Source organism: Oratosquilla oratoria, chromosome 17, assembly GCF_046742065.1.
Source record: "Oratosquilla oratoria isolate Oo_2021 chromosome 17, ASM4674206v1, whole genome shotgun sequence".
Taxonomy (NCBI): Eukaryota; Metazoa; Arthropoda; class Malacostraca; order Stomatopoda; family Squillidae; genus Oratosquilla; species Oratosquilla oratoria.
Window position 1 is genome coordinate 30808397 of NC_134793.1, and position 14301 is coordinate 30822697.

The 14301-nt window shown below is 38.8% G+C and overlaps 1 protein-coding gene across 1 annotated transcript; it reads right to left on the reverse strand.

Moving 5' to 3' along the window:
* Positions 1-1612: 1612 nt before the first annotated feature.
* On the reverse strand, positions 1613-13120 carry LOC143034574 (transmembrane protein 69-like). Its single transcript, XM_076200828.1, has 4 exons — positions 12987-13120; positions 7551-7704; positions 4030-4121; positions 1613-3113 (listed from the first exon to the last, which is right to left on the reverse strand). Exons 2-4 carry the CDS (start codon positions 7687-7689, stop codon positions 2631-2633), a joined length of 714 nt encoding a protein of 237 aa, XP_076056943.1. The 5' UTR covers positions 7690-7704; positions 12987-13120; the 3' UTR covers positions 1613-2630.
* Between the last annotated feature and the right edge of the window lie 1181 nt (positions 13121-14301).

Below are 14301 nucleotides of genomic sequence, written 5' to 3' on the forward strand. Positions count from 1 at the left end.
CTAACTCCCACCATCCCCCACCTACTCCCTTCCATGCATCACAGCATCATCCATACACATCCATCCTCCACTCACCCCTATGTTCTGTCTTTTCTCTTTCTCAATGCCCCTTTTACCCCCATCCATCTCATCTCATCCTCGGTCACTCCCTCTTGTTCATTCCATCCACCTTTGCCTTCCACACTTCTTTTACTAATCTTTATACACTCATTCTTCCCATGTGTCCAAACCATCCCAATACTCTTTCATCAACCCTACCTCCCAATTTCTTTTCCACTCCTGCTCTCTCCTTGTTTCTTACACTATCCAACCTAGTAACCCCTACCATACTTCTCGGACATTTCATCTCACATTTAAACTCTTCCTCTCTTATGTTCTATGTTTCTACCACATGCAGTGCTGTCGGCACAATCACTTCTTCTCACAATCTCAATATCTTCAACTTTCTCTCCCTTTCTGACTAAAACCCTTGAGAGGAAAGAAGTCTTTAAGTATACTTATCCTGACCTAACCCAAGCAAAGGCTTCAAAAAACTATAGTGATAAAAATATTTTTTAGTCAGCAGTGACAGTAATACTGGCAGAAATACATAATATTATACTGACCAGATATGAATCAATCATATATAAAGTAAGATCAACACTCATGTCTTAATTTACCATTTTCATTTCAGTATTTATTTTTCTAATTACCAAACTATGAAAAAATTAAATAAACTGGATATAACACATAGTTAAATGAAGGGATGGAAAAGATAAAAACAAAAAGATACCTGACCAAACAAAAATCAGTATTGATGGTTTTAGGTACCAACTGGTATCTTAGGTAACCTAACCTCTGCCAATTATGAGGATTTGCTGTATCAACCCTATTGACACTTGATTAGGTTGATGAAAGAGTATTGGGATTGAACACATGGAAAGAATGAGTGAAGAAAGATTAGTAAAAGAGGTGTGGAAGGCAAAGGTGGAAGGAGTGAACATGAGAAGGTGACCAAGGATGAGATGGATGGGTGGGGTAAAAGGGGCATTGGGAAAGAGGAGAATGTCTGTTGAGGAAGAGAGAAGACAGAAGATAGGGGTGAGTGAAGAATGGTTGTGTATGGATGATGTTGTGATGCATGGCAGGGAGTGGGTGAGGGATGGAGGGGGGAGTATGTGTGAATGATATTTTCATGCAGCCCAAAGGGATCTCTCCCCATCTTCTCTTTTCCTGCATGAGGGGACAGAGAAGGGGGGTCACCAATAAAATGAAGCATCCTTGCTGTAGATATGCTTTGTCTTGCTACATTGCTTCTGATCCAAGTCAGTGGGTGAGATGCAGGGATAACCCATCATCCAGGAGGAGCCAAGATAAGAGGGCGGGAGGGGAGTGAATGGGTGTGGAGTATATGGGGATGGAATGGGTGGGAGTGGATTTTATGTATGTTTTTTGGCTACCTCCCTTGTAAGGGGGGAAAAGCCATTGGTATATGTATGTACTGTGAGTATATGTGATCATCATTATACATAAAAACTAGGAGTTTCTATAACCAAATTACAATACAGGAAACCATCTAATACAACAGTAAGTTTCATGTTTTCAGACCTACAGGGATTGGAAACATAATAAAGAAATCTTCAATATATATATTATTTCCAATAATTATACAACATTTGGTATGTAATCTTTCATTTATTTTCCATGACAATCTGATATACTCTTTGTTCTCGTATTATAATTTTTTCTTAATTCAATTAACTATATATACATAATATAACAACGGCACTTTCTCCTTTACAAGGGAGGAAGCCAAAAAACCAAAGGCATAAAATCCACTCCCACCCACTTCATCCCCACATATTCCACTCCTATTCATCCCCCTCCCTCCCTCTTATCTTGGCTCCTCCTGGATGGTGGGTTATCCCTGCATCTTGCCTACTGCCCTGGTTCAGAAGTAATGCAGCAAGATGCAGCACATCCACAGCTTCATTTAATTGGCAAACCCCCCTATCCAACCCCTCATACAGATAAAAGAGATGGGGAGAAATCCCTTTGGGTTACATCAAAATATCATTCACACGTACTCCCTTAACCCCTTCCATACGGTGCCGCACACGTAGGCGTCATGAGGAGCAAGTGGATTCGCGACGCTGCCATATCGGCGTCTTGATTATATTTATTGTAGTCGCCCCTGTGTTTTTACATTCTCTCAAATGTGCCCTGAATCCCATTCTTTGTGGTTTTCAAAATTCGCGGGTGAAAGAGAGAATGATCGATATAAGCGGTGACTATATTTTATGATGCGAGTATTATTACGACACGTCGTACGGCTGGCATTGGCTGCTGCCCGCGAGATTTAAGTTCCGTACTGAAGTGGTTAACCCCCATCCACCACCTAATCCCTTCCATGCATCACAGCATCATCCATACACAACCATTCTCCACTCACCCCTATATTCTGTCTTCTCAGTCCCTTCCTCAACAGACATTCCCCTCTTTCTCAATGCCCCTTTTACCCCATTCATCCATCTCATTCTTGGTCATCCCCTCATGTTCACTCCTTCCACCTCTACCTTCCATACCTCTTTTAACTATACAATAAATAATTGCAAGACAAATTCCAATAAATATTTACATCCATCAACATTTTACTCTTGTGTTATTAATGTCTCCTCTTCACCCTGCTTATTCTGTTGGTTCAGCATGAACCGGCACATCAGTGTTGTCCACAAAGACAATATAGCAATAACAGTAAGGCAAAAACGCATCCCTTTAAACCATGTTGGATAACCCCACATAGCCATGTCCATGTATCCTGCAAATGCAAGACCAGTTATCACCGTTAAGGAACCTACAGTTGGGGATGCAAGAAGACCTAGCCATGCAATGAGAGAAGGCGTTACACTGTAACCAAGGTTGCTCCAATCAGGAGCCTGTGAACTCCCAAGGGGGAGTGTCAACCCCCATCGTACCCCTCCAAGAAAGGAGAGAATGCTCGCTCCATATGCAAGCTGGGCTACAGCAAGGTCTGGCATAAATGTGCCATTACTAAGAATGTACACCGGTGCAGCAATGAAAGGAATCAGGCCTGAGATGCCAAGAACGAGGGCTGGGGTTGGAGAATGCCGAACCTGTAAAGACAAATAAGTTATCATAAACACCTTAGTAATATAACTGTTATGGTAGTACTGCATTGTAATCATTGATCTGGCGACACTGTGTGGGAAGCATTTAAATGACAGCCATGTTGTTTCCAGCTGTCAGTATTCAGCCAGTGTTCTCCCTGTAAATGTGTGTATATTAACAATTCTGTATGTCTGAAGCATCAGTATTATATTGTTATGAGTTGTTATATGTATATGTGTATATGAAGCGGCCTTGCTGTGGATGTACTGTGTCTTGCGACACTGCTTCTGACCCGGGGCGGTGGGCAGGGTGCAGGGATGACCCGTCATCCAGGAGGTGCTCAGATGAGAGGAAGGGTGGGAGGGGTGTGGAGTGTATTTAGGGATGGAGTGGGTGGGAGTGTTTTTATGCCTTTCCCTTTTTGGCTACCTCCCTTGGAAGGGGGAAGAAGCCTTGGTATATGTATGTATGTATGTATAATATGCTGTTGTGTTTGTTTATGTTTGTCAGGTTTGTTTGTTTATATTTATGTTTTGTGCTTGATATTCCTTTATCATTTCTTCTCTCCCTGTTTTCAGAATATGGTATAGATTTTATGTTGAATAAAGCCTTGTATTAAAAAAATAATAATAATAATAATGAAAAATAAAATAAAATAAAAAATAATTCTTTCCTTAAAGGGAGGGCAATTTCCCATAAGCTTTGCTTCATGCTCTCCCTTTCCAACAAGTAATTTTGTAAAAATTTTGTATATATGTATGTATAAATTGTATTTTATTTTGTCGAATAAACCTTAACTAAAAAAAAATAAATAAATAAATAAAAAAGTCTGTGTATTTATCACAACAATAACTCCACTTTGCAGACAAAGTAATGGGAAAAATATATTCTTTCACACACACAAAAAAAGTCATATTTTACCTGCTTAACATTATCCAGAAGAGCAATGGCTGTTGTTTTATTATCTTCTCTAAATCTTTGCTGAACTGAGGAATGGAAAGGGGCCCATCTTGCTGTGGGAAAAAAAGAAATGTATATATGTACAAAATAAGTTTTATCCAATCTAAAACATGTAAATAAACAAAAAGTGTTGAAAAAAACATATGACATGTATATGTATAAAAAGCTACAAAAATACAATACTAAAAGTTCCTTTGAAACTACAAACTCTAATTATATCACAAAACCTCTCTCTATCTATATACTAGGATCTTTTTTCTCCTTATAAGAGAAGTTGTTAAGTCAGTGGCACATTCCCACTAATTTACTTCCACCCCTCTCATCTCCACTCCTCATGGATGACAGGTCATCCCTGCATCCTCCCAACTGCCCTGGGTCAAGCACAATGCAACAAGACACAGTACACCCACAGCAAAGCCGCTTCACTTAATCAGCGACCCCCTCTCTCCGTCCTCTCATACAGAAAAAGAAATGGGGAGAAATCCCTTAGGGCTTTGTCAAAATATCATTTACACATAAGCACCCCTATCCCTCCATCCGCCATCCCTCCCTTCCTTGCATACCACTATCATCCATAAAAAACCATAATCCACTCATCCATATCTGCCTTCTCCCTTCCTTGCTCAATGCCCCTTTCACCCCACCCATCCATCTCATCCTCTGTTGTCCCCTGAAGTTCACTCCCTCCACCTCTGCTTTCCACACTTCTTTTACTAATCTTTCATCACTCATTTTTTCCATGTGTCCAAACCATCCCAATAATCTTTCATCAGCCCTATCTGCCATCTCCTTTTCCACTTCCGCTCTCCTCCTCATCTCCTTGTTTCTCACTCCATCCAACCTTGTAACCCCTACCATACTTCTCAGACATTTCATCTCAAACACGTTTAAACTTTTCCTCTCTGCCTCTCTTAAATTCCAAGTCTCTACCCCATTCAATGCCCTCGGTACAAGCACCCCTTCATACAATCTCCCCTTTGTATCCATTTGCAGTTGCCTATTTCTCATAGCACTTTTTAATCCCCCAAGGCATTTACTTGCTTCTCTCAATCTACAATTTACCTTTACCTCCATTCCTTCCTTTTGTGGCACATGCAACCCCAAATACCTAAAACTATGCACTTTATCCAACCTCTTTCCTTTAAGCTTCTTTCCAACTCACTTCCATACTCTACTTTTGTACATCTCATTACCTTGCTCTTACCCACATTTACCTTCAACTTCCCCTTATTACATACCTTTCCAAACCCTGTCACTAACTCCCTTAATCCCTCCTCTGACCCTCCCACTTTTTCCCATTTTCTTTAACAATCTCCAGTCCCCCTGCCCATTACCCTTGCCTTTACCTCCTGCACCACCCCATCCAGGTACTCACTGAACAGCCATGGCAACATGACCGCCGTAATGCAGTCCCACCTTTACCTCAAACTACTTGCTCTCTTTATTTCCAATTCTAACACACTCTACTACTTTCGTAAAAACTTTAAACTGCCCTTAGCAGCTCGCCCCCAATCCCATATATCTGCAAAACCTCCTACAGTGCCTTCCTGGCTACCCTGTCTTAAGTCTTTTCCAAATCCATAAAGGTCCAAAAAACATTCTTGCCTTTTCCTAAAGCTTTCTCACATAATCTGCCTTGCCACAAAAATCTGATCTACACAACCCCTACCTTTCCTAAACCCACACTGTTCCTCACCAATTACTCCCTCTGTTCCTCTCCTAATCCTTGAGTAGTAAAAGTAGCTAAAATGGGACAGAGTGTGGGACTAGGCATCCTACTCTCTGTAGTCCTAATTCCTGTGAGAAGTCACAAAACCAAATAATAAAAATGTGCATACAATATTTAGAATACTGGATAAAGGTAGGGTTTCTATTCCAAGTGAGTTTGACATCCTCTGCACTACTTAACCTTGTCTTGTCTTGTAGTTTTGGTGTTAACACCATGTGTGTACTTACACCTAGAGAAGGCTTTTGATAAAGTACCTCACAATTGACTTATGTAGAAATTGGAGCACATTGGAGGGCTAAAAAGGAAACTACTGAAAGTAATGAGATATCTTTAGAAGGGAAGATACTTGAGGACAGTGATGATATGGCTTAACATCACAAACTCCCCCCTAATGGGAGGCTATGACGGTGCCCCTTTCAGAGGACTTTGTAGCATGGAGTTTAATGAACCATGCCCTTGGTTTAACTTTGCCGGTGGCATGATTCGAACCGCCTTCCCCTCGCCACAAGTAACGACGCCCTTACCTGCTTGGCCAGTGAGTAAGGACAGTAGTAAAGGATAAAATGTCAAGATGAAGAGCAGTAACCAGTGGAGTTCCACAAGGTTCAGTGCTTGTATCAATAATGTTTCTTGTCTATGTCAGTGACATTATGGAATGTGCAAGCTATGCTAGCATGTTTACTGATGATGAAATAATAATATGCAGAGTGAAAAATGAGGAGGACTGAAGGTTTTTACAAAAAGATTTAGACACTATTTCCGCATGGAGCCAAGAGTGCGAAATTAATTTCAATTAAAAAAAGATGCAAAGTACAGGAAATGGGCAATGGCTGCAAAGACCACCTTTAAATTATTCATTGGAAGGTAAATCCATTACAAGAGCAAAAGAGGTGAAAGATTAACGCTGATAAAAGACAACCTGTAACCTGACAGAATTATCAGCAGGATTGTGGGAGAGATGTACAAACTGCTGCAGAACATTAAAGTATCTTTTCACTATATGGATGACAAGATGAAGGAAAAAAATTCATCAAAACTCATCCATCCAAGACTGGAATGTGTCAGTGGTATGGTCCCTACACAGTGAATATATAAACAAGATCAAGAGAATAACAAAGGGCATCAACCATACTGGACTGGGCTGCCAGATAAACCATACAATGAAAGGCTTAAAAACACTGGGTCTTCCAACTTTGAAAGATTAAAAAGAAAGAAGTGACATGATTAAAGTATTCAGGTCACTAAATAGGATAGACTACAGTGACAAAAGAGATCTCTTGATTAAAGAGAGGGCTTTAAGATGTCATGAGAACAAATTAAGGAATATGTTTATATATGATGTGAAGAAATAAAGTTTTCCATATAGATACATAAATATGTGGAAGAGCATAGGTGATATAGCCTCAGCTGGGACAATACATGAAATAAAATCTATACATAATAATTGGAAAATATGGAGATATTACCCACTTTAGAGCCATGCACGAATTTGAAGTTAGGTGTGATAATTGGGGTATAAGAGAGGATCCCACGAGTGTCGCTCCTTTACTGTATATGACAATTAGGCGAATACAATTAAGTAAATACACGGGAGGGGAAACACCGCAGCCAAAACTGTGAACAGTAGGGATGAAGGAAATGGGGAATAAATTAGCCTTAGGAGAGACCAGGAATTGGGAGGAAAGAGGAAGAATCTGTAAACAATGTTGAAAGTAGAATTAATCATAAAAGTACTGCCGACTTATTATCTTACTTGTTAGGTTAAAGTTTGCTCTTGCTGCAAGGGCTGACGTTGATGAACAGATAACTGCAGGATTTAATGTTGGCACTTTGAAGGGGGTATTGGTAATAACATTCTGCAGACCTCTTGCCCATCTCCATGTTGAAAGCATTCTCCTTTCTACTATCTGGGAGAAAGAAAATGTAAAACTAAAGACATAAAAAAAGGCACTGAAAATACTACAACCCTGTGTTCTATTAATTCTAGTATCTCAAAAGGAAATAACCAATGCAATGTATTCTTTGTATCTTCTTTTTCACTTAATTTGAAATAAATTATTTCTTACAGCAGAGGACCAGTTATTGATGGTCAACACTTTTAATGAATAACACATAAACTATCTACTTAACACAAGAAAATTGGGACATAATAATAATACTGAATAAAAGTTCACATTGGTCATAACCTAAATTACAGAATTCTAAAATGCTGACTAACTTAGGTAACATATGCAGTACCATATATAACCTTATTTCAAATAAGACTTACCAAAACAGTTTAGGTATATAATTTAACAGGTTATAAACAAATCCATTCAAGTACAAATTAACTTAACTAAATGTGAAGTGTTTAAAATTCCTAAGGTCTGTATCATTGGGATCAATGCAAAGAGTAATGACTTTTACTGACTTCTGGTTGTACATTAGTTCCTCTGTTTAATGTACTGGTTGTAATTTTCTAGTTGTAGTATAAAGGATAATAGCTGCATGTAAAGGCCAATCTCAGAGTTCTCATTGGTCACATCTGACCTTCAGTTGTTCCATGTCATTTGACAGGACTGTTCCTTCCCCTAAAAGTATTTCTCTATGAAGACAGTTTGTTAACGTCTATTCATTATTTTTACCCAAGGTGAAACCTTCTCAAAAGCCTCACCACCCACTATTAGGTTGGTGATATCTCGCATGCATTTAATTTTGTCATTGAGGGACCTGTAATACAGCTTAGATTTATCTTTGTATTTACCTAAAATAACCCTTTTAATTTTTTTCCTCCTCTCTGTAGATTCTTATTTATATATTTCTAGATTGTTTATAAGTTTCTTATATTCAATTTTTTTCTCATTTTCCATTTACCCCAAGCTGTATCAACATTTTTTTTCTATTTTTGCATTCTCGCATCCAATTTTGTTTGTATTCCTTCCTTTCACTAATCTTCAGCATGTTCATTCATTCCTAGGTTGTAAATGTTAGAAAGATTTCCCATCTCTAGGGGTATTCATGAATTCCTTCAAGACTGCTCCTTCAAAGAATGTTTTCAAGCCTAAGAAATCTGCTTTCCCAAAGTTCAGTCTACCTTGCCTGTGTGATTTATTCATTGGCTCTATTTGCTCACCTAACAACTGAAAATAAATTGTTCGTGGTCACTTTTTCCTATAAGGCAATTTTTGCCAACCTTGTTAAGAAAATGCCAGGAGTAGCAATGGACAAAGAGGAAGTATTCAAGGCAAGTCGTGGGTGGTTTGAGAAGTTTAAGAGAAGAACTGGCATCCACAGCATTGTGAGGCATGGTGAAGCAGCAAGCTCTGACACAAGGGCAGCAGCGAACCTATATAACAGTAGAGAAGATATTGCCCAGCCACAAGCCAATGAAAGAGTCTCACACTGCTGTTTTGTGACAATGCAAACAGCGATATGAAACTGAAACCACTGCTCATTTACCATTCAGAAAATCCATGAGCCTTCAAGAAATGTGAAGTCCAGAAGAGAAGGTTAAGTGTGGTGTGGAGGTCCAACAGCAAAGCTCAGGTCCCATGTGACCTTTTTATTAAGTGGATCAATGAGGTGGTCCTTCTGTGAAAAATGTTTGTCTGTCTATCCTCCAGGTCTAAAGGACAATCTCCTTGATGAATTGTAATTCATCAAGATCCAGTTCCTGCCTCCAAACACCACTCCTTTACTCCAGCCCATGGACCAGCAGGTCATCTCAAACTTTAAAAAGCTCTACACTATGAGTAAAGCACTCTTCAAACTGTTTTGAGGTGACTGAGAGGACCAATCTCACTCTGAGAGTTTTGGTAAGATCACCTCCACATCGTTGCCTGATTCAAGATGATCAACAAGCCACGGGAGGGGGTCACCAAGTGAACCCCTATTTCAATTTGGAAGAAATTTTGGCTGGACAGTGTTGTCAAATATGACTTTGAGGGGTTTGAGTCAGTGCCTGTGGACTCTGTAGTTACCATATTGTCTCTGGCCAAGACAACAGGTCTGGAGGTGGATAGCGATGACATCAACGAGTTTGTGGAAGAGCAGAGACAGGAGCTGGCCACCGAAGAGCTTATGGAATTGCATTCTGTTTCACAGGAAGTTGTGGAGGAGATTTTGTCAAGAGAGGAGGAGGTAATAGCTTCAGCAGAGCAAAAGCCTTCCAGTGCAATAAGGGAGATGCTTAAAGCATGAGATACTCTTTCATCATACATTGAGAAGTATCACCCTAATGTGGCAGTGGCTATGCTTGCTACAAATTTATTCAATAATAATGCTGTCGCATTTTCACCAAATTTTGAAGCGTAGACAAAAACAAATGTCTCTAGACAGCTTTCTAGTGAAAAAGGATTCTAAAGCAAGTGCCAGTTGTGCCAACGTTTCTAAAAGATTTAAAGCTAGTGAGTCAGTCGAGACTATTATAGCAGCGAGTGAAAAGGAATTTCACTTGGAAGATTTTCCTCCTTCACCTCAATAATCCTCCCCATCTCTGATCTTCTGCAGTAGTCCATATGTCTCTCCCAATCTTGTTACATCTCTCAAGTGAAAGGTCATCTTTTATCAACACTCATCAATCTTTCTCCTCTTAGGCTTTTGTAATGGGTTCACTTCCCAAGGAGTAGTTTACGGACAGTCTTTTGCCACTACTGCCCATTTCCAGTACTTTGCATTTTTTAGTATTAAACTTCATTTCCTATTCTTGGCTCCATGCAAAAATAGTGTCTACGTCTTTTTGCAATAGTCTACCAGCCTTAGTATTTTTTGCTCTTCTCATGATTTTTGTGTGATCTGCAAACATGTTGGCATAGCTTGTTGTATCTTCCATCATGTCATTGATATTGACAAAATACATTTTTGTTGCAAGCAATGAACCTTGCGGTACGCTGCTCATTACTGCTCTCCATCTTGACATCTTATGCTTCACTACTGTCCTCATGTATTTTAACTTAAAAAAAAAAAAAAATTGGTGTGTGTGTGTGTGAGAGGAGGGAGAGTGCATCAGTTCCTGCCACAACACAAGTAGAAACGCAAATAGGTAAAATTAGTAGATGCATGGTCCATGTGACTGTGTTGACATTTACTATGCACCACATTTTCTTTGCTTCCACTTGGTTTCCTACTGACTACAAACACTTACAAGTGTTCGAACTGCTGGTATTTTTTATAGAAATACACACCTATGTAATATAGCAGTAGAAAATTAATTATTAATTTTTTAACTTATAATACATCAACATAATATATGTTTTTCTTGGTGGAAACCAATAAAAAAAAAATTGCTATAAGTAAATACACTACCGAACAGAGCTGAAACGATAGGTTCGAGATGCCATGTTGTCATCTATCCAGTCCCGTCAATGTCAGTTTGACGATGGCATTGATGCTGTGTACTGGGTGTTCTCCCACTCCAAGTTATGTCACCATGCTACATATTTTTAAAACAGTGCTACAGAGCTGAACTTCATGCTTTTCTTCATGCTATGAAACTCCTCTACACCCTGCAGTCCAGTCAGATGCCAAAACTGACCATCAACATCCTGGACAACAATGATGACCCTTATGACATCTAGAATTACAGGTAACGCATTGCTAAATGCAGGTTAGGTTAGATTAGGTAAGTTAGGTTGGGTTAGACAAGTTTATCAGAATCGAATTTCTTCAACCTATGCATCTATAAAAACAGAGAAGGTATCTCAAGTAGTCATTGTGGCTCTGTTTGTTAATGTATTGCTTTTAGCAAATCTTTTTTATTAATTTCTGCCAAGAAAAACATATATTACATTGATGTATTATAATTTATAAAATGAATATCTAATTTCCTTGTGCGATGTTGCATGGGTGTGCACTTCAAAAAATTACCAAAATGCCTAGACCATTGAAACAGAAATGGGCTGCAGCAGAGAATGGGAGAAAATCAAGCATAAATACATGAGGAAGTGTGAAGATTAGAGATTAGCAGTCCCTTATCAGTAAGGGGCTACCACTCTCTATCTTTGGAAACTTTGAATGCCTTTACTTGAATAATGAATCATCATATAATTTATGCATATTTTACCAATCAGCCCCACTAAATTAATATCTGGAGAGTAATAACCTCAGGTAAACTTTAAAGGCCATTTCCTCAATCTCCCCTACACTCCTAAAGCAAGGTCATTCAACGTACTACTACTCTGACAATTTTTTTGTCTATTTTCATGTATTTGCAGGCTGACATTTTGTTCTAAATTCTGAACATAGTTTATTTTGATGTGTTGAATAGTGGATTTTCTTAAATGGTTTATACTTCATATTTATATTATAAAGAGTCAATAAATTCTGTGGAGGTAAATTTATCAATAGAGCAAAAAAATAACCACTGAATCTACACATTTTGAATGTTGATAATTACAAGCATGTCAAATACTTTCTTTAAAAAATGCCAAAGCACATGTAACTTGTAAGGCAGCACTACACATAAGTCCAAATAGTTTGGGACAAGTAGCAGTTTGAATATCAATTATTTTTGCACAATAAAATAAGGTTTTGCTTGTGTAAGTACAGTATCCATTAGCAAACTTCAATGAAACTTGGATTGACTACAATGATTGATGAGCATGACTTTCAGTAAAAAAAAAAGATCAGCTTCCTGGCTCAATTAGAAAAAAATAAAGTCTCTGAAGTGACTGTTCAAGTGGACTAAAGTCCACTAGTGAAAGCCAGAAAGGTGATATGGTTATAGTATTCAGGTCACTATAAGAATAAGGGTTGGACTACATTGATAGAACAATCTCTCAATCAGGGATATGAGGGTTTTACGAGGTCATGAAAACAAATTATGAAAGACTAAATGATACGAAGAAATAGTTACCCGGCATTTAGATATGCATAAATACTTGGAATAGTTTAGAGGGCGATATATTTAAAGCTGGAACAATACGTGAAATCAAATGTAAGTTAGATAAATGCAAATTAAGATTATAGACCAAGTTGAAACTGTACGTGAATTTGAGGCAAGGTCTGACACCTAAAACAAAATGCAAAACTTGGATTCACGGCCTACCAAACTGTAAACAGAACGAAGCCAAGGTTAAACAATCATGTACTTCATAGCCAGGAAGAAAGAAAATGCTTTAAGTACACTTCTATAACTCTCATAAATTTCAGTGTGCTGCACTTTTGTCTCATCGATAATGCTATTGTTGCAGAATCCCAAAACTAAACTTACTTCATGCAGCGCTCTACCATAACGCACACCAACAACACTTTTGTGTGGAGCGTAAGGAACAAACACAATAAATTTGAAGTAAATTAACTATCTGTACGTATTACATGGAACTACAACTATAAGTCACACTAAAAATTATATTTGATATTTGTGTTCATTGATGACAGTAAATACAAAACCAATCTAATACACTTAAAATTATATAAATTCTTTAAATGAGGAAGACAGAAATCCTTGAATTGCAGATCAGTGTCACTGACCAGGAAATTGGCTAACACATACGACACTATTGAAGTTCACTTATTATATTATAATAGGCATGACATGGGCTGTGTGCATGGGAGTATCTAAACATTTGGTCACATGGCATTCAGCCACGCTACGTTTGGTGACAACATTCAGTCACGCGACTTTGGTGACAACATTCAGTCACGCGCCATTTGATCACATGACATCGATACCATGTAGGGGGCAGTGGCCCCATCATATGTAGTGAAATCCCTAACCAGGACAGACAATATAATGCGACAAGCAGGACTTACATGGGTGGCATTGCGATGTCACTTGACGTGAACCAGTAGACACTGGTAAAAAAGTATATGCCCAATATTGTGTAGATAGGTAAATAGGTGAGTAATTACATTAAGGCCGGTTTACACGGCGCTGCATTTGATGCTAGACACGAGCTTATTCATTCGCTACTGAAATGCTAGACGTGAGCGGTAAAATTGAACGTGTTTAATTTTATCGCAGCGCCAAATAGATGCTGTGAATTCGTGATTTTGGCCGCTAGTGAATTAAGACTTGTCTAAGGGGAATAAAAACAGCGCTGTGTGAACGACGCTTTAGGTAGAGGTAACGGCACACAACATAAAAGTTCTAAACAATGCAAGAGCTCAGACCTAGTCCATCACACTCTCAAGACCTCCATTACTCATCGAAATCCTACAGTAGGTGAGGCATAGCCATGTACAAGAGGCTCTTGAAGAGGAACCGAGAATTGACGGTAAAACTCCGTGACTTTCAGTTGTTTTGTTCATACATATTAATTACCTAAACCCAGTAACGTGCACAGACATTGCAAGGGGCAGGTGCTTTGGGCTGGAAATTGGGCACTTCACTCTTTTGTGTTATTCGTATTTGGCAACTATCCGGTAGGAAGCAACACCATTGTCCACATTATAATTTTTGAATGGTAAAAAAAATGGAAAAAGCCTGTGAGAAATAATTTTTCATTAATTTTTATATATTTGTGTGAAGGGCACTTTAGGGGCACAGGGCAAAGGGGAGGTGCTCGGGCACCCCCAGCACCCCC

Coding starts and splice junctions, on each gene's coding strand:
- LOC143034574 (XM_076200828.1), bottom strand. CDS start 7,689: ATGCTTTCAACATGGAGATGGGCAAGAGGTCTGCAGAATGTTATTACC. Junction 4,122..7,550: donor AGCAAACTTTAACCTAACAA/GTAAGATAATAA, acceptor TTTTTCCCACAG/CAAGATGGGCCCCTTTCCAT. Junction 3,114..4,029: donor TTCTGGATAATGTTAAGCAG/GTAAAATATGAC, acceptor TTGTCTTTACAG/GTTCGGCATTCTCCAACCCC.